The sequence below is a fragment of the Hylobates moloch genome, unplaced genomic scaffold (genome assembly GCF_009828535.3).
Source record: "Hylobates moloch isolate HMO894 unplaced genomic scaffold, HMol_V3 SCAFFOLD_1, whole genome shotgun sequence".
Lineage (NCBI taxonomy): Eukaryota > Metazoa > Chordata > Mammalia > Primates > Hylobatidae > Hylobates > Hylobates moloch.
Window position 1 is genome coordinate 69407893 of NW_026652276.1, and position 19551 is coordinate 69427443.

At 43.1% G+C, this 19551-nt stretch overlaps 1 protein-coding gene across 5 annotated transcripts in view; it reads right to left on the reverse strand.

Moving 5' to 3' along the window:
• Positions 1 to 19551, reverse strand: part of RAPGEF4 (Rap guanine nucleotide exchange factor 4) — a 333867-nt gene that overhangs the window by 18287 nt on the left and 296029 nt on the right. For 4 of the 5 annotated variants that reach the window (XM_032755351.2, XM_032755350.2, XM_058441092.1 and 1 more), the window contains 9 exons: positions 18497 to 18585; positions 17730 to 17760; positions 17433 to 17511; positions 16133 to 16279; positions 14224 to 14321; positions 8572 to 8697; positions 8009 to 8187; positions 5020 to 5110; positions 656 to 706 (listed from right to left, as the gene is read on the reverse strand). In XM_032755351.2, coding sequence (XP_032611242.1) covers positions 656 to 706; positions 5020 to 5110; positions 8009 to 8187; positions 8572 to 8697; positions 14224 to 14321; positions 16133 to 16279; positions 17433 to 17511; positions 17730 to 17760; positions 18497 to 18585 — 891 coding nt within the window. The other variant, XM_058441088.1, reaches the window with a different exon arrangement.

Consider the following 19551-nt stretch of genomic DNA (forward strand, 5'->3'; position numbering starts at 1 on the left):
GGATTACAGGTATGAACCACTGCGCCTGGCCTGATTTGTGTTTTAAAATAACTTCTCTTATGGCATAAAAAATTTGGAGTTTTCTTTTCCCTTTCTTGCTTGAAAAAGAGATTTGCGTACAGGGGCCAAGGGGAGATATTTCCTATGAAAGCAAAAATGAAACCTCTACTGCAAGATTCCCCTTTTCCTGAAGCCCCACCTTCTTCCTGGGTGTCTGGCTCACTCACTCTCTGCCCTGCACAGCTGATCCCTGTCCCGATTTGCCCTCTGAAACCTGCCCAGCACTCCCGGCGAGCCCAACTCCTTTTCTGTCTAACACCTCCCAGCCAACGGGGAAAAATAATTTTGGCAAGCCAAGGAAAATGCAGCTTCCAACCCATAGCCAACCTGAGCTGGATGGAGAGGACCCTATTACACTGCTTTTCTTAGTTATACAAATTGACCTTATGTGGGACATAAGTCCTCTTTAAGTTAGTTCCTGAGGGTGCCATTCATTAGTCAGACATGCTTGTTTTAGCAGCACTAAAAGGGATCATAAACTTCTTAAAGTCATACAAGGACAGATAAAATTTCCGAAATGAGAACTTCAATTCAGCTAATCAGATATTGGATTAATGTAGACAGTGAACGGAATAAAGAAGCCACTGTCACTTACCATTAAACTTTCAAACTCCGCATAGAACTTCTTGAACTTGCTTGGCAGTTTCTGTTAATGAAATGAAAATGCCACATGCATATGTCAGATTCAATATCTAGATACGTATCATGGGTTACCATTTCTAGGGGAAATATATTTCTATTGGTTCTTTTTATTATTATTATTATTATTATTTTTTGAGACGGAGTCTTTCTCTGTCCCCCAGGCTGGAGGGCAGTGGCGCGATCTCGGCTCACTGCAAGCTCCGCCTCCCGGGTTCACCCCATTCTCCTGCCTCAGCCTCCCGAGTAGCTGGGACTACAGGCGCCCGCCAACACGCCCGGCTAATTTTTTGTATTTTTAGTAGAGACGGAGTTTCACCGTGTTAGCCAGGATGGTCTCCATCTCCTGACCTCGTGATCCGCCCGCCTCGGCCTCCCAAAGTGCTGGGATTACAGGCTTGAGCCACCGCGCCCGGCCTTCTATTGGCTCTTAATCAAACATCTCTGAGACAGGCCAGACTGTAATCCGTCCTGTCATTTGAGAATAATCTTCCAGAATATCGAGAACTTGCCTTTTAAACATCTTTAACCTAATTGAACCAAAAGTAACTATGAATGCTTTGGTGTTACTGCTTTTATGTTTTCTGAACTAGATGATTTATAAAGAGGACTGCATTCCCTAGACTAGAAGAGTCTGAATATACCTCCCCCCACACTTTTTAAAACTCTCCGATTCCCGCAATCAGGAATTTAGATTACAGAATATTAGCAATAAAAGAGCTTATGAAACTATCTGTTTCAACCCTCCTCCTCCCTTATAAGGTAAACTACATGAGAATAAGAATTTTTATTTGTTTTGTTTACTGATATTTTTCTCAGTGCCTAAAAAAGTACTGGGTACATAGTACTCCCTAAATATTCATTTGAATAGATTGAGCCTGTGTTTTACAGACGGAAAAAATTAAGTCTCACAGTTTCAATGACTGGCCCAGAGTCACACAGCTGCTTCTCATTAGAGCCTGTAATTCACATCCCCTGCCTCCTTTTCTGCTGTCTCGTCTCTCACATGCGCCATGCTTTTCTACATGAGCATTTATTTCTCCCACATGACTTCCTATAATACAAAATTGGACAGTTCTATCAATTTACTGATTTCTCATGTTTTTATTTTGGCAAATGATTCAACACCACTTACCGCACCCACAAATCTACACCAATAGATCAATACTGAATCATCTTTCAATTTATTGGTTCCTACTTTGCTTAGTTCCTGAGTCTTCAGTAAAGCTGAACCTTTCACTTCTCTCTCCTGACAGGGCTAAGCCAAGATAGAGCTGTGTGATATGTTTCCCATCCAAGGACTAGGAACTCATCAACCAACCCCTGGGCCTCAGAGACTCCCGGGTCATCTGGGAGGAGGCTTTGAACAGTGAAGCCTACCTTCAACAGTTGATTCACCAATTGGGCCTCTGCAATCCACAGAATGGCTCTTCTTGGCTCTTTCTCTTTCCTATCTCAATCAGTTCGTCACATTCCCATTTAAACATCTGTAAAACCCTGATTTTGTTTCTAAAAACTAGTCCCTGTATATCCTCCAAACTCATTTTTCTGGCATTTCAAGTTAGGGTTCAGGAAGACTTGATGCCCTCACTTAGAGGAGACTATTCAAAGGGCTGAAAGCTGGGATGGGCATCAAGGGATGCCAGGATCTCACCCCACACAGAGTATCCAGATCACCAAGTTATGCAAAAACATTGACTTACTGAATTTAGTCCATTTAAAAAATTAAGAGTGGATTATGTTTTTGGCAAGACCTCTGTCATCTGTTCTCTTTCTTTACTTAGCTTTCTTTTAGATCAAAGACAGTAGGGCACAGGGTAATAAAAAATGTTTCTTTCATTCTTTTTTTTTTTTTTTTGAGAGAGACAGAGTCTTGCGTCTCGCTCTGTCGCCCAGGCTAGAGTGCAGTGGCGCAATCTTGGCTCACTGCAAGCTCCGCCTCCCGGGTTCACGCCATTCTCCTGCCTCAGCCTCTCCGAGTAGCTGGGACTACAGGCGCCCGCCACCGCGCCCGGCTAATTTTTTTTGTATTTTTAGTAGAGACGGGGTTTCACCGTGGTCTCGATCTCCTGACCTCGTGATCCGCCCGCCTCGGCCTCCCAAAGTGCTGGGATTACAAGCGTGAGCCACCGCGCCCGGCCTTTCATTCTTAATACTATTATTTATCCACCCCCCCCATGCTTCTAGAGCAGTGTTTTCAATAGGGCCATCCTGCCAATCCAGGAGGCATTTGGTAATGTGTGCAGACATTTTTTTGTTGTCACAGCCGGGGTGGGGCGTGGTAAGAGGTGCTTCCAGCATCTGGTGGGGAGAGGCCAGGGATGCTCCTAATTGTCCTGATTGTCCTGCAACACAGAAGATGTCTCCATGACCAAGAACCGTTCTGCTCCAGACGTCACCAGATGTCTCCAGATGTCTCCTAGCCGAGGCTGAAAGAGTGTGTGTGCTCCAGGTAATTCTCATTTGCTTCATCTCAGCTTGATCTTCCCCCTCAGTTCTGAACCCTTCCCTTTATTGTGTGCTCCGGCTTTCTTTTCTATTTTATTCCTTGGCTGTTCCACATGTGTCCCCTAGTTCCATGAGGCCAGACACCATTTCTCACACTGCTCTTGTGGTCACTGTGGTGCTCAATGGAGTTGCATGGGGGGCTTTTGGGAGGTTTTCTCGGCAAGTGCAAGTGCATAAACTAGAATCAAAGGCTTAGGAATGAAATCTCCCATACAGAATTATATAATTATACTTCACCTTAAAAAACAAAGGCTTATACATGATGAAAGGATAATTTCCTCTTTTCAGCAACATTCAGTGCTGAAAACAGAAGCTCATAGACTCACAGAACTCCCATCCCTAGTGAAACCAAAGGACTGGCCAGTTAGCTATCTCCTTTTGCTGCCTGCACCCTCTTCAGCAGCCTCCTATTTTTTTATTTAGACTGGGAAAGGGGATTCAGAAAGTGTTTCCCACATGCTCTGTTCTTATCATCTGGCTGATCTGTGGTACCCACACCTGGCCTCTTTGGACCCTTTGAGGCTTTATGTTTTAAAATGTCTCCAACCAACTAATTTGGACTCTGTGGCAGGGGGATTAGAAGCTGAAAGCCGACTGGGGAAGGCAGACTCTTTGCAGGAGAACCCTAGGTCTCCAGCAATCCCGAGAGCCTTGGACTATAAGACGAGGGAGCTGCATTAGGGCTTTGTGCTTAGATCTCTTGGCAGCATGAGCTCCGTCCTTTTACTAGCTGGAAGATGATATAGCTGCATGGCACGCAGGCCTCACCAATTCCCTCATTCCTATATTCAGGGGATGAGCTGCTGTGTGCTGCATCTGCCTGGAATTTTAAGAGAAACCCAAGACAGAAGGACTTGTGAGGACCTGCCCTACAAACAATGGAAACATTTAGGAGGGACGGAGAAAGAAAATCGTTGCAAGAAGGACATGGGGAAGAAAATAATTTCAGAAAAGCATTTAGAGATGCAAACAGCTCTCTTTAAGCACCATTGCAAGTTGGGTCTCTAATATATACTCCTTGCCCTCTTTCTGTGTCCCACTTACACACAATTTTTTATTTTTAGCATGAGTCTATTTCTGTATGTATGTTCTATTAGAGATTAGTATTTCTTCAACTATATGCCACGTGTAAGAGGTCAAGCACATTTTGAGTACAAAGCTAATAATAAATGAAGATATGTTCTAGCTTGAATACCCAACTTTCGACAAACCATTCATTATATTTGCTACAGAAACTCACAACACACCTGCCTCACTTTTGCCCCAAACTGAATATTAGCCAGCTGTTGTTTCTCTCCGTGGAGAGAAGTCTGCCAGGTGGTGAGGCGACACTTAGTACTCAACTGCTGCAAACAGTTGGCTTCCTGGTCTTCCTTCCAGAAGCAAAATGAGTACTTGGATAAAAATGGATCTTCTGTCCTCTTTCAATTAAAGATAAGATTTATGGCAAAAGCAACAAGCAGACATTTCAGAAAACAATAGAATCTATGAGCAAACTTATGAAGTCATTCCCAGCAATGTAGGTCCTTCATGTTATACTTAGGAACTGGACTTATTTTTATTTACATTGTGTATATCAAGAATTAGACATCCCCTCATCTCCCCCACTCTCCATACACAAAAGGACAATATCTTTTAAAAATTCTCCCTCTGAGGCAACTGGAAAAAGGAGACAGGTCACCTCCCTCCAAGTGTCCCACCTTTCCCATTGTTATACTAGTGTGAGTGATATTTCTATTAAAAAGCTCACTGGTGAGCCTGTGTTTTTATTCCTAAGGCAAAAGTCACAGCTGGATCCCAGCTGAAGCTTACCTCCCACGTTAGTGCCAAGCGGCTCACAGCAACGTTACTTAGTCCCATGACGATGGCAAAAAAGGAATTCAGATTTTTATACTCCTTACAGCTGAAACACAGGAGATGCGTGTTTGAGTAAAATGTTACTTTTGAGTGAGATAAAAAAAATTAGAGTTCTATTTTCTGATAGTCATTAATATTGGTCAGGGCTCATTTATGAGAACAGGCAATGACAGATTTAATGTACTGTAAAAGTTCCACTTGGGTGACCACGTTCTGCTGTTTGATTTCTCACTGTGGTTTTTTGAAAGTTGAAGACGTTAGCCACTGAGGTTTGGGATTTGAGAAGGAACTTAAAGACACCTACCTTAGGGGTTGTTATTATAATCCCAAACTTGCTAAAAGCCTTGTTGGACCGAGAGGGAAATATCTCATGGGGTAAGAAAAAAAGTGAAATGTCCTTGGAGATTTCTAGACCTTTAGCCTGAAGGTGGATACCCTCCTCTGGCAGCTTGAGAGGGCACTAAGGGAGTCTCACGGCTGCAGCCACCATGGCTTCTACCTGCCATGCAAATGCTACTTGTTTGTTGAAAAATATCAACTTATAAGGCGTGATCTCTATAGGCTGGGCACTCAATCTCAAGGAATTTTAAAGCTGAGAAGTAACCTCAACAACTGACCAAAAAATAACCTTCTCTGTGTTTTACTGACATCAATGAAGCTGATCATTTTGAATCTGTACTTATGCCATTATTAGCGTTTATGAATATATGTCTGGGAATGAGATACGTGGAAAAAAACAGAAATTCTTATTAGAATGGTGACGTTTAACACAGGTACTTGGTTTAACCATTTTTTAGAAAGAGGAACCCCAAACTTCTTCATACCAGGTCCCTGAAAAGGGAAAGAATTCATTTTGCAATAAGCATAAATCCTTCACCCTGAATCAATATGGTTATCGAAATTGACTATATCATAATGAAATCCTGTTTGGATTAACATTTTTGAAAAAGACTAAATTGTTGCATTTGCTACCCATTGCAAAGGCAGCAAAGAGTAATTCTTAAATTGTCTGTGTGGAGACGGAGAACATATTTCAGAGAAGCTAGTGTGTACGGTCCCACTGGTGAGAAAGCAAGTGAGGCCTTCGGTGTGCTGGGACAATGGGTCTGAGTTCAGGAGCTGAAGGTTATTTAGAAGACACCTGGGGCTAAAGGCAGGTGTACGATCGCATCTACGTGTTTGCCTTTGTCTCTTTATGTGATCTTGAAAGAACAAATGCAGGACTGTAGACCTGCCTTTCTTGTCACTGCCTTGTTATCAGCTAACTTTATTACCCTATGTAAGTGATGAAATTTCTCTATGCCTCTATGAACGTAAACAGAGGAATAAGAACATCTGCTTCCACCAACTTCACACAGTTCTGGGCAGGCAAAGAGCTTAAAACAAATATGTTGAAGTTCTCTAAAAATATAAAGTAAAACAGATGCTACTGTCACGAGGTTTCAACCTCATTCTTGTAGATTTCGGATTTAAAAAGTCTACAGTCTTCTTCAGCTGGGCTGTGTAAATAGCTTCTCTGTAGGACAGCAAACTTAGCACAGGGCTTAATAATGGTTAAATAACATAAACTAATTTATACTGAAGGCCAAGTCCCCCTACTCGTTCACATAAACAGAAGGGAGAGGGATAAGAAAAACATTAAAAAAAAAAAGTTCTGGGTGTTCCGAAAGGCTCTCCCATGTTGCCTCCATAAAATAACAGGATCAGGCCCCAAAAGGTCTTCTGGCTTCCCACATTTGTGTGCAGATTGCCTCTCTCTCTTCTTGTTGCATTGGGCACTGCCAGGCTAAGGTGAAGAGAGAGAATGTGCTTCTTCTAACGGGAAAGCAGATCTTGTCATAGTTTCCATAATCAGCTCATTCCAAATACGTGAAGGCATTTGTCCCTTGCCATAAGGCTGTGCAGACTACCAGGGAAGTGGCTATACTCTGAACCAGAAATTCATAGGCACCATTTTACCAAACCTTTCTTAAAATAGCCAGCTTTGCCATATTAACAGATAGCAGCTTTTGAATCCAAGGGATTTAGTATTCTATTGAACCCTCAAGTTGTTGGCAAATAATTCCAGGCATCTGGCAAACTGATATCTATAAAATGTCAAGCAGCCTTTACTTCTTTGTTTAGCCCAGGAAATCAAACTCCATGTTTGATTTTGGGTCAAGAAAATTGTCTAGCTGGGGTCACTTGTGCTCTCAGCCTTCCTGTGTGCTAGAGCTCCCTGCATTTAGAAAGGAAAGAAGTCTCACAGCCATAGGCCACATTTAGCGTTTTATTTTTAGCACTGTGGTGATACCAAAAACATGGAAGTAAACAGGAGGTTGTCAGGCATATCTAAATAGCAGGAGAAGATTAAATTCATGTCAGGGAGAACTCTAACTAGCCCCTGTAGTAAAAAAATTGTTTCCCATGAAGTGCTGTTTAATAGAATATTTATAAGATAGATGCTTCTTTTTCTGATGTTTATAGCGATGATTTTCATGTACCAGGTTAGCTTGCATGCATTTTACCGATTTAATTCTGTCTGGGCTGGATGTGCTGCTGTACATGCATGCTGCACTGCCCTCTACTGGTGAGAATGTGTCATGCTGGACATTGACTTCAAGATCTTTTCAACTGAACTTTCGAAGTATAAGGGAACTTGGTTTACGGAAGGAATCTTTAAACTAAAGGAGGCAAAACTGTCTGAGTAGAAAGCAAAGAGCAAAGAGAGGTCACAACTTCGACTCCAGCATCAGTGCTGTAAAGAAGTTAATTTATCTATTGATGTTAAATGCTACAAAATATAGAAGAGATCCATTACAAGAGTTTGGTTATTCCTAAGACCCTGTGTTTGGCCCTCTAGCAGTTCCTAGATCCTGCTTTTCTTTTTAAGGTGTAGTCTAAGAAAACAAAATGAAAACACAGCTCAACATTTTTTTTCTCTTTCCAAGCTAAATATACTTACTGGGCTGCTATCTTAATAAATTTTTTTAATAGCTGAACACGCTTGCTGAGCTGAGAACAAAGGCAGATCTCAGTGACGACCCAAAACTGAATTTCATTAAATCTCCTCAGGAACAAATCCAAGTTTGCTGTGGTCTTTTTAAAATTATGCCTTCCAAATGTGTGATAGATTAGCTCCAGCTAGAAGAGAAAGGAAAACAATTTTGCTTATTTGTTTTTAAATCAAAACACCAGCTAGGTTTCTCTATTTGTCAAGACAGCGTTTTACTGGTCAGCAAATGTGAATTCAATCAGACTTGAAGGGCTTCCATGAGGCTTGTTAAATATATAAATATAAACTAGGTTTTACTGGCTTAATATACACAGGAAGACATGGCATACTGTAAAGATTTTTCTTTAATACTCAAAGGCTTTATAGCATGCTTTATTTATAAGCTCAGTATGCAAAAAAATTGTCATGTGGTTTCCATATTGTAGCACATATTAGCACTTATAAACTAAGCAATGCCAGCAGCCTTTATCCTTGCTATCTCAGCTACTAACACATCTGATCCTGCATCTTACCTCATGCACGCAGTTGAAGAGTTCCCAATCATAAATTGTCATCTGGTATGCTAAATCTTTGGAGCTCATCAGTTCAAAAGTTCCCACTGTTCCAACAGTTGGGCCTTCCTGTTCTGGTAAGGGAGTCTATGAATAATAATACAAAAATATATCAGAAACTCAACACAGACAAGTATTTAGCACTGAAAGCTTTCAGGAGTTTCTGAGGGGAAAGGATTCTGGAAATGGATGCTTTCAGGAATATCTGGAAACTCTGATGAGAGATGCCTCTGCTCGCAACGCTAGTTGCTTTAGTGCCGTCTGTACAGTCACCAATCATCATTATCATCAGTTCCACTGACTGAAAAATGTGAACTGTGGCAAATAAGATTCAGTGAAAAGTGACCTGCAGAGGTTCTCTTCTCTTACACTCGGGCCTGGGAGGTCCCTGGAAACTCTTCTTTTCCCTGGTAAAAATGGAAGAAGTCCTGGGAGACCTTTTTTCTCCTATTTCTCATTGAAGCTGCTGTAAAGGAGGTAATGGCATGGCAGTTTGGGACATTCATCCACAGTGCCACTTCCTGCTGCCAGTGGCCATGGTGACACTGCTGCCCCTCCATCTCTTGGGACACACTGCCTGGGGTCATGAGGGGATGGAAAGCTCTGTGAACTGAGGTTACACATGATGTCTGATTCCTCTACTCTTGGGCAGATGTTGAGCTGAGGATGTTATTCGCATGGTCATGGTGTTTTGGGCTAGACATTAGAAAGCCAACATCTGCTACTTTCTGGAAGACCCCTCACTAAAAGTTTCCATCTGACTTGCTTATCTCAGTTTTATTTTACAAGAAATGATCTAAAGTGTTTTTACTTAGTAAGATGAATGATATGCATATATAGGAAGCACATGTATAATGCAATAGATTTGTATATAAATAGGCAACACATACATTACAAAGTTCCAAAAGTTACAAAAGTGGCTGGCACAGTGGCTCATGCCTGTAATCCCAGCACTCTGGGAGGCCAAGGCGGGTGGATCACCTGAGGTCAGTAGTTCAAGACCAGCCTGGCCAACAAGGCAAAACCCTGTCTGTACTAAAAATACAAAAATTAGCTGGGCGTGGTGGCATGTACCTGTAGTGCCAGCTACTCGGGAGGCTGAGGCAGGAGAATCACTTAAACCCAGGAGGCAGAGGTTGCAGTGAGCCGAGATCGTGCCACTGCACTCCAGCCTGGGCGACAGAATGAGACTCCGTCTCCAAAAAATATAAAATAAAATAAAAAAAAAAAACAAAATGATGCTAACTATATTTAGATACTATCCATGTCAGAAGTCCTAATATTATACAAGTTCCATCATCATTTTCATCATCATCACTGTATTCTACAAACGCCCACTGCATTCTGGGCACTAGAGAAATTACATGTTCTGCAGGTAGACGGTCCTTGCATTTGGAAGTTTACAGTCTAGGAGAGGACCAAGCAAGCTTACAGTTGAAGGGAATCAACCCTGTCTGGCCCATACAGCACTCTATAGAGACAGCATCTGCTGCTGGTCCTTATTTACATGTATAAAGGGACAGAAGCAACAACACACGTGACACCCAGGTACAGAGATAAACAGGAGGGGGACATGAATAGATTTTTGGGAAGTTATTGGGTATTTGGAATGAATGTGTGGTCTGAACAGGATCTTGAAGAAGTTGGGCTTTAAAAGATGAAGCAGACGAGAATTGGGCAGGTGAGAATAGCAAGGTTTTCCCTGAGCATCCAGGTTGGTCCCTTGGGGTGGAAGGATGGCAACAAGGGCATGAAGGTGGGGAAGCTGTCACGAAACTTGCTTGGCAGGGGCAGAGAGCACAGGGGGTCCCCATGGACAGTGTGAACAGTTAGTAGCACATCTTCGTGTACCAGGTTAGGAGTTTGTGTTTTGTAATAGACTAGATAATAGACCAGGTTAGTGTCAGCTTTAGAGAGCAAGTGACTCTGAATATAAAGCCTACTCTAACTGCGTAGACTTGGATTGATTCCCTAATCTCTTGAGTGTCTGTTTCCAGCTCTGGTAAGTTGAGGTCATGATACCTATCCCTAGGCTTGTTAAGAGAACTGGATAGGAATGATTTCAGTGAATCATGTAAATACAGTGCCTGGCACAAAAGAGGTCCACTCCCCCAAATGAGTTCACTTTCTAGAAGTGCTGCAGCAATGCAAATACACAGAAAAGTGTGATCAGTACAACACCTGGATGTAGGCGCAAAATACTGTTGCTCCCACTTTACTCTACACAGGGGACAGAGGACAGGGAAGAGAAGTGGTTCCAAAGTTTTAAATCTTAGGGAACTGAACCAAAGCTGATGGGCAAGTAGCATATGGAAACAAATGAGGAGAATGATTTCAACCAGGGTAGGTCCTAGGTAAAAAAAGTTGGGGAAGCTTATACATTTTAGGGGTTAGGACTGCCTCTCAGAGGATCAAACTGGCCCTGCACGTTCTTCCTTCCCTCTTGCAGCTGCTGTGAACACAGCCCCTCTGCTGCTCTGCGGAGCTGCCCCTCCTACGTTATTCCTGCTGTTCGCTCTCTCCTCAGGATTGGAGATACCCAGTCCACCTCGCTCCTTCTTTTCCTTGAGGCTTTATAACTTTACATAAGGGGGATAAGTTTACCTAACAACACAGGGAAGAGTCTAATATTAAGAAATATGCAAAGTTCTTTTAGTCATGGATGCTGGTCTATCACTCCTGTAACCCTTTTGAGAGCAACGGAAAGCTCTGTTGAGTCTCAACTTTTCTTTCAGTGGGCAGGGCTCACCAAGTCTCTCTCCCGGCATAGGGCAGGTTGACCCTTTCCATGAGCCACAGAAGAGGCAATCTGAGCAGCAAAAGGTGCTTCTCCCTTAGAAGTGGGGAATATAAATGCTCACCCTGGACCCCAGAGGAAGCACCTCCTTGGGCCATTTTCTTGTACATAGCCCTGTGGAAATGTCCTACAGATAAAGCACAGCAGAGCGTATGTGGAGCCTGCATTGCACAGACAGATCTGAAAGCTGCTCCCATGCATTTTCTCCCCACGGTTTTTGAGCCATAATTTCTTTGCTAAGGCTGGAGAGGGGTAATTGGGAGAGTAGCATTGTTATCCTCCCATTTTCCAGATGAGGAGACTAAGACATAAAAGGGATGTGTGGATTGTCAGTGACAAAGAGATGGCAAAGGTAAGCTACCCGGAGCATCTTCCTTTCCTCGTGCGCCCACGTCCTCTGTTTCTAGCTCTGCTATGGCCCTTGCTGCACTGCATTCTCACTGATCACCTGCGGGGGTGTCTCACTACACTGTTTGCTCACTGAGGTACAAGGACCATGATGGTTTTGTCTTCAAGACCATTTCAGAGCCAGAACCAGCTACAATGCCTGCGATGATGTGGTAGGTACTAAGTAAAAGTCTGAGGAACCAGTGAATGGAAAAAAGTAGAATCACATTATACTACAATGGAGTTTTATAGGAATTTGCTCTGTACTGACATTTATACTTAAATAAAATGTGAAGAGAGTAAAGTTTCAGAATCTGAACCCTTAACCACTAGGCTAACTTGCCAGTACTCTACTAATTCTACTATAGACCACACAATTTAAGGCTAACATCGAACACTAAGACTTGTTCTATTCCAGGCTGCCTGTGTTAGTCTCATCTCTCTGGCTTCAGCGTAACTGCGGTAAGGACAGAGGCTCTGGGGCACTTGGTTTAGTGTCGCACAGAAGCCAGCACAGCCCCGAGCGCAGAGCAGACTCTGCAGAAGCATGTGTGGATGGATCAGAGAGTGTGGCCAACATTCTCTACTGCAGGGTCATCTTCTGTGCGACTCCTCCTCGATGGGCTGTCCTCAAAGGGAATCTTTAGAAAGCCAGAGAAGGAGCTCCCTGTCCACAGTTATGTGAGGCAGGTAAGGTTTGGCCACTCACAGCACAATGAATGGCAGAGCGCTGATAGGGAAGCAGTTCATGCCCAGGGTACTCAATGCAGAGGACATTCCTTCCAACGACAGAGGCCTTAAAACAGAGGACGAGCAGGGACTAAGAACTTGGAAGGCTGCAGGACTGTGTGCCAACAAACAGAGGTTTAGAAAGTTAGTATCTGCCCCACAGGGAGCTGAAGACAGTCTGCACTCCCTGTCTCTGTGCCATGTCATTTGGCACTGCGGCCAAGAACCTGCTGGCAAGAGAGTCCCCAGCACCTGTGCAGTAACATGTCACATAGCACCTTTGATGGGGCTGCAGCTGAACTGGCTTTTTATGGCTTTCCTTTCCAGGAGAGGGCAGCACGACTCATTTATGACATTTTTTATTTCCAATCCTTCAGTATTGAGAAATATTTATTTAGAAAGCAATGAATGTAGATGACTAAAAAATTATATGGAAAGGCCGGGGGCAGACTCAGATCTTATAAGGCTGATGGTTGAGGAAAAGTGAGTGTGCTTATGGGCTGTGATGGATGAGGGATTAGCAGGAAAACTAATGTCACATTTGCTAAGTTCCTCTCCAAGTGAATTCAAAACATGGTAAAAATCCACCTATCCTCACTGGAGTGCACAAAATGGTACTCTCTAAAACAAAAAATCAGGAGTATGATGAGCCTAAAACAACCTCTAAAAAGTCCAAGGAAGAGAATCTTGATATCTGTAAGAGCTGATCTGATCAAACTTGAAACCTACTCATGCATCCCTTATGTAAACTCTCTCCCTAAAACTGGATGCAGTTTACCTCTAGCTCTTGTCTTGTGCCTTTCTTTTCTTTTCTTTTTTTTTTTTTTTGAGGCAGAGTCTCGCTCTGTCGCCCAGGCTGGAGTGCAGTGGCACTATCTTGGCTCACTGCAAGCTCCGCCTCCCAGATTCATGCCATTCTCCTGCCTCAGCCTCCCGAGTAGCTGGGACTACAGGCGCCCGCCACCATGCTCGGTCTTGTGCCTTTCTTAAAGGAGAAACCCTGTGTATCCAAAGACTGAAGAAACCAGTTTCTCTACCCTCTGAATTGGCCCTCTAGGCTTTCTAAGATGTGTTACTAGCTACTCACCTACATACCAAATGTTGGTAGGAGAAATAGAAATGGACGCTACCACCTACTTAAAAGAGAGCAGGCTACTCAGTTATTAGTGTGGGCCTATTAGTCCTTTCTTCACAGAAAGATCTGTCTGTATGCCGGGTAACAAGTGTTTTTGGAGACTTAGGGAAGGGTCTGGCCTTTGGCATTTTCTGCATAAGGTAGAGAAAGTGCTTTCCGGGAACAACATTTCTCTTAGACCAGATGGTGGCTTTGCCATAATGCAAAGGAGCCTGATAAATAGTGATATCTTGCTTTAGAAAAATTATTTCCACCCTGGTGTAAGTATTCAGATTCTTAATATTTAAACTGGGGACACACCAATGAGGCGAATTACAACAAAGAGTTCTGAAAGCTGAATTATGCCCTAATAGTGGTGCTACTTGGCTAATTTCCACAAAAGAAAATCAAAAGCCCTGAGCATCTCAAATGAACACCTGAGGCTTACCTAATAGACTGCAGAAAAAGAAAAAGCTAAGTACCATTCAAGATTTTTTAGCCACTGGGTTCAGTGTGACTGCAAAATTAGGCTCCAGACAAGTTTTTCTGATTGCAATGCTGCTCTGAGCAGGCCATCCACACCTACCAGTGAATCGAATTGCTCTCGCGGGCAAGCAAACAGGCGTCCATTAATGGTGAGCGTCGTAAATACTGAAACATCATTAGGTTTGAGCACCACCTTTTCTGTGAACATAAAAAGCATGAGATTGCCTATTAAATACATCTGAGATTTGCTGCACTGCCCTAATCACACCAACAAATTGCCAGCTTGGTGAATTACCGGAACACGCAGAGCGACTGCATAAAATGGAGTACTGAAGGGATCCACAGAATAAAAAAGACAGCATTCATGCAGCCCCGCGCCACTCAGGATGCCATCAGAAATGGCCACAAAACAGGAATAGAGACGCCAGAGGGTCAATTCACCCAGTTTTGTGCTGCAACCATAATTACTGAGCATATAAAACCCGCACTTGCTATTTATCTCACAAGTTATGTTTCCAGATGGTAATCACACCCAGGACTTTGGACATAGAAAGATCACTTTTTAAAAACTTCGGAGGGTTCTGAGACCTCACGTGATTTTAGATGCAAAATTTACTACTGTTTTTTCACTTATTCCCTAATTTGTAGGGCAATAGCATTAACGAGATTAAGCCTCCTCCCACATTAAAAAAATTAGTTCTTCAGATGAGAACATGTCAAAAAAATTAAAAAATTAGTTCATTTAATAAACATTTATTTTGTATTTACTGCATGCCAGAAACTGCTCCAGGCACTGGGGAGACAGAAGGGAACAATACAGAAAAAAAATCCCACTCCAAAAAGCATTACGTCATAGTGGGAGATGCCAACAATGAAGAAAATAAATAGATTAGAGAGTGAGAAGACAAGGAGAAAAAAATATCCCGGGGTGGGGGCTAGGAAGCTTGCGTAAGGGGAAGAAGTTAACATTTTAGAAAGGGAATGAAGCAAACGGAGGGAGCTTCAGTGAGACACTGACATTTGGGTAAAGACCGAAAGAAAGTGAGGGTGGGACCTGCGATATCTATGGGAAGGTGACAAGGGGTCAGGGAGGGCAGACGTCCTGGGCCTTGTGCAACTGGAGCAGAAATGGAAGGGAGATCTTAAAATCCAACATGCATTTAAAAATCCTCTATCAATGGAATCGTTCACCTTAAAACATGACAGAAATGGCTCACCTGTTCCTGAAGGATTCCCCCAAATGGCTGTCAAATCATGACTGGAGAAATGAATCTCACTGCTGCTTCCTCTAGTCTCTCACTACAATATGTGGTCATTCCTAAAACTCTTGCCAGCATGAACTGTAATTGTTTTAATTTACCGTCTACCTCCTCCCTGGCCTGGGAACAACTTGGGGACGTGAGCTGTGTCTAACTCATTCTTTCCTTCGTAGCCACACTGTGGCCAGTAAATATGTGATGAATGAATAAATGACATTTCAGAAATGCACCATGTAATCAAGGACAGTGAAAGGAACTGTAATCCCGTGGAGGAAAAATATTCCTCATTTCATTTGAGCCAGGCTCCTAGCCTCTCTACTGAGTAAGGAGAAAAACCATCATCAGCTTCAAATAACTAGCTTCTGACCACTTCCAACTTTGGACTTGTAGAAACCCATGGCCTTGAGCTTGTCCAGCTAGATTTCCTCTTGGGGTCCATATTTCTCAGGGCTCCAAGGCCTAAAACTTTTTTGAATAGAGTTTAAACTGAAAGAACTCCAGGCCAACATCTACACGAGAGTCCTCAGTTCCAGTCACCTTTCTGGCTTAGAGTGGGTACCTACAAGATAGGGGACATTAGAAACCCAGCCCACCTCTACCCATACTGTTTCTGTTATTAGTGGAAGCATACATAAGCACCAGTTCATCCTCTGGGTGAGCCTCACATGACCACGCTAACTCCTTACGTAGTTTCTGCTTGGATGGAATGTCCCATTTTGCAGAGCCTAAAATATGAATTAAGGCTGTTACCTCCTCCGGAACGCATCTTGACTATTATCAGGCCCTCCCCGGAGCCCAGCTTGTCGGCAACTGCACTGATGACTTCCTTCACCGAGGCGGCCACTGGCACCCGAATGGTTGTGTAGGTGTGGTCCATGCAATAGACCTTAAACAGAACTATCCAAAGGCAGTAACAGGGTAGTCAATCAGTCTTAAGAGTTTTCAATAAAACTATAGTTATGAAAAATCTTTAGGCATCCTCTCTAATTTGCATCATTTTGCCATTTTTATTACTGTATTTATTCATACTCATTTACCCCTATTCCTGCCCCTTCTAAACTGCTTACCTTAGCATTGGTCTAAGAATAGGTGCACATATGGTTGCCAAGTCCAATTAAAAGAACAAGAGATATTGGTGAAAACCCCACAAATAGGTCATGGGAAAAAATTGAGAGTATCTTCAGGCTGATGTTCAGGGTCTGAAGTGCAATACTGTAGGCAATTTACAGATCACTGCTACACTGTGTGGCAGTGGGGAGCCACCATTCACCTCTCTGCACACAGGAGGGCTTCCGCCTGGGCCATGAGCACGTGCTGACACTCTTGCTCACTTGCTTCAGTGGCTTGTGTGCTTTGGGGCCAGGCCATGTGAGTTCGGATGCTATTTAGCTCAGCAGACTTAGATCAGCAGATCTGCATATGGCACCCAGAGGCTCAACTCTGAACACAAAAATCCTGGGAGCAATTCCCATTATTATATTATAATTCCTGGGTCTAGAGGCAGTCCTAAATGACAAGATTCAGTTATAGCTTTGAATGAAATTTTTATCATTATTATTGTGACTATTTTTGGTTGTGACTCTTTGGAGAATCTTAAACAACCAAACAAAAGCCAGCATCTTGATCTTCCTGATGTAAAGCCTCCCTGCTCAGGGCTGGGTTCAGGGCCAGAGCATTGTCCCTAAGCAGGATGCTTGTGATCCATTGTCTCCTTGGCACCCACTAGGCGCCAGCTACCTTCCCACCAGCTTTTCCCAGGGGTGGGCAATCCTGACAACCAGGCCCTGAGATCATCTTGATTTCCTCCAAGGAAAGGGGTTAAGCAGGGAGAGGCCAAATCAGGGAAGGGTAGACAGGCACCTCGGCTTTAGGCACAAGAGTTTAAGGACATAAATAATCGGGCCACCAAAGGGCACCTCCAAGCAAACCATCTGGAGGGCAACAGGGCACCTCCAAAAGAAGCTATTCTGTGGGTCCAAGGTGGTGCTTACCATTATCCTGACTCTAAATAATCTATACAACTACGAGTTAGTTGGAAGAGGGTTCTCACCTTCATCAGAGCCGCGGATAGGCTGGCGCTTCTGGGCTCTCTCATCGCCCGTATTGAACTGTTGCAAAAGAACCTTGTGCTGTAAAAACAACCACAGCAAGTGCCATAAGGGAGAGTGACCAATGCACACTAGCAACTCAGAGGAGACACATCTGAGAAGCAAGCAGAGTCAAGAAATGAAGACAATATATTTCGCGTCTACAAAAAAGAAATCACTTTTATGTATACTGCAATATATTTCTGAGGAATTGTAATTCTACAGGGCACAGACAGAGAATGCAAGTTCATGCCACCTACCTTCTTTTGTGGTGCCTTTGCATCTTCTGAGCTACGAGAAGTAGAGAAAGCACATTATTTAATACCACTGCTACTATTAAATTGCCCTATTTGTATATAACTAATCTTATGTTAGAAAATGAAATCACAGTCACAGAATCCTTTCAGGAGGCAATATGAGCTTCCTCATTTTAATAGTAATAGAACAAAGCAGAAGGGTAGACAGCGAAGATATCAGCTCTTGTCACAGGCAGATTCCTGGCAGAACCGATGTTCAAAGCCAGGATTTCTAGTTTTCAAAGTCTATCTAGCAGCACACTCACTCTCTGATACTGCATTTAATCTATAGCTCAAGTAATAGCATGTGAAAACCTTCTGGTCCATTGAGAGGACACAAATATTCACCACCAACAGCTCTGGCAGCAGATAGTGAATTTTCCATATAAGTAATTGCCCTCAAACTTTCTTTAAATGCCGCTGGCCATTTTATTGCCAGATTCACTGCCTTGAACCTAAGGGACCCACGTTTATTGAGCTGGACTCCACACAGGAGGATCTTTTCTTTCCCAGGCTTTCTTTTGTCAGCCCTCTAGCACAGAATGAACAGAATCTCAGTCCTTCTGTTCCTCTGGCCTTACTGCACCACCTATGCCCTCGGCCCAGTCTGCTTACATCAAATCAAGCAGGGCATGGCTATGGAAAGACCAGCTTTAACCTTTCTTGTGGGCAAAGGACTTTTTGAGACTTACTTGATGAAAGCACACCCCTAAAGCCAAGCCTTTCCTTACATTTGCTTGACAATCTTCTCCAACTCTGGCAGTTGCTCCTTGAGGGCAGCAATCATCCGGGCATCATCTGATACAGATACATAAAACTCCTGTAATTGGCAAAAGTCACAGGCTTTTAACAAGAACTGCAAAAGGCACATGATTCTGTCAAGAGCAATAAAGACGTGTCCCTATGTCATCTGCTTCACCAGCATCTCCAGACCATGGCTTCATGGACTGGAGGAAGAACAAAGAAGAAAATGTTACACTATGTCTAAATTCAAAATTGGCCATGAGAAAAAGTTTTGGAAATAGTGGCAATCAATGACTGCACGGACATCAGAAATGAAATGAATGCCACTGAACTATACACTTAAAAATGGTTACAATGGGAAAATTTATATTAGATATCTATTTTACAACAATAAAAATTCAATTCAAAGTAAATTGCAGGTGAACTGTTTATATGATATTTATATGAAAGCCAATGTTTTGAAATGGGTCATTTTGGAGTCCTCAAAAGAGCTCTTTTTTTACTTCATTTTTTTTCAGGGGAATTTTAATGTTTGTTTTCACATTATTTTGGTATGTATTGTTTATTTACTAGGTGTCACTCATTCTGGGTCATGGTTGGTGGTAAGATGCAGCATGGTCTTTAGCACTGTAGCGAATTTATGCTGAGTTTGTGCCACCAACTCAGGACCCTCTGATGCCCTTCTGGGAACTGTCCTGACCCTGCAGCTGAAGGTGTGCCCACTCTGCTTAGGAGCAGAACTCTGCTCTGCAGCAGAAGGTGAGAACCATGGCAGTGCCAGCTTCACCACCACTTTAGTTCATCTGCAAAACGGTCCTGTACTCAGTGGGTAGAGGCCATGAGTCAATGTATGACCCCAAGCTACCGCCATTCCTCGCATTTTCAAAATACTTCATTCCTCAGCTTGGAGGGATGCTCTCGGTCCATCTTTCCTCACTGCCTCGCCCCTCTAGCTGTGAAATGATAGGAATAGAAAGGAGAGAGGGTGTATGTTTCTTTTGGATAATTATAATTTTAGAACACACAGACTGAAAAAGTTTGA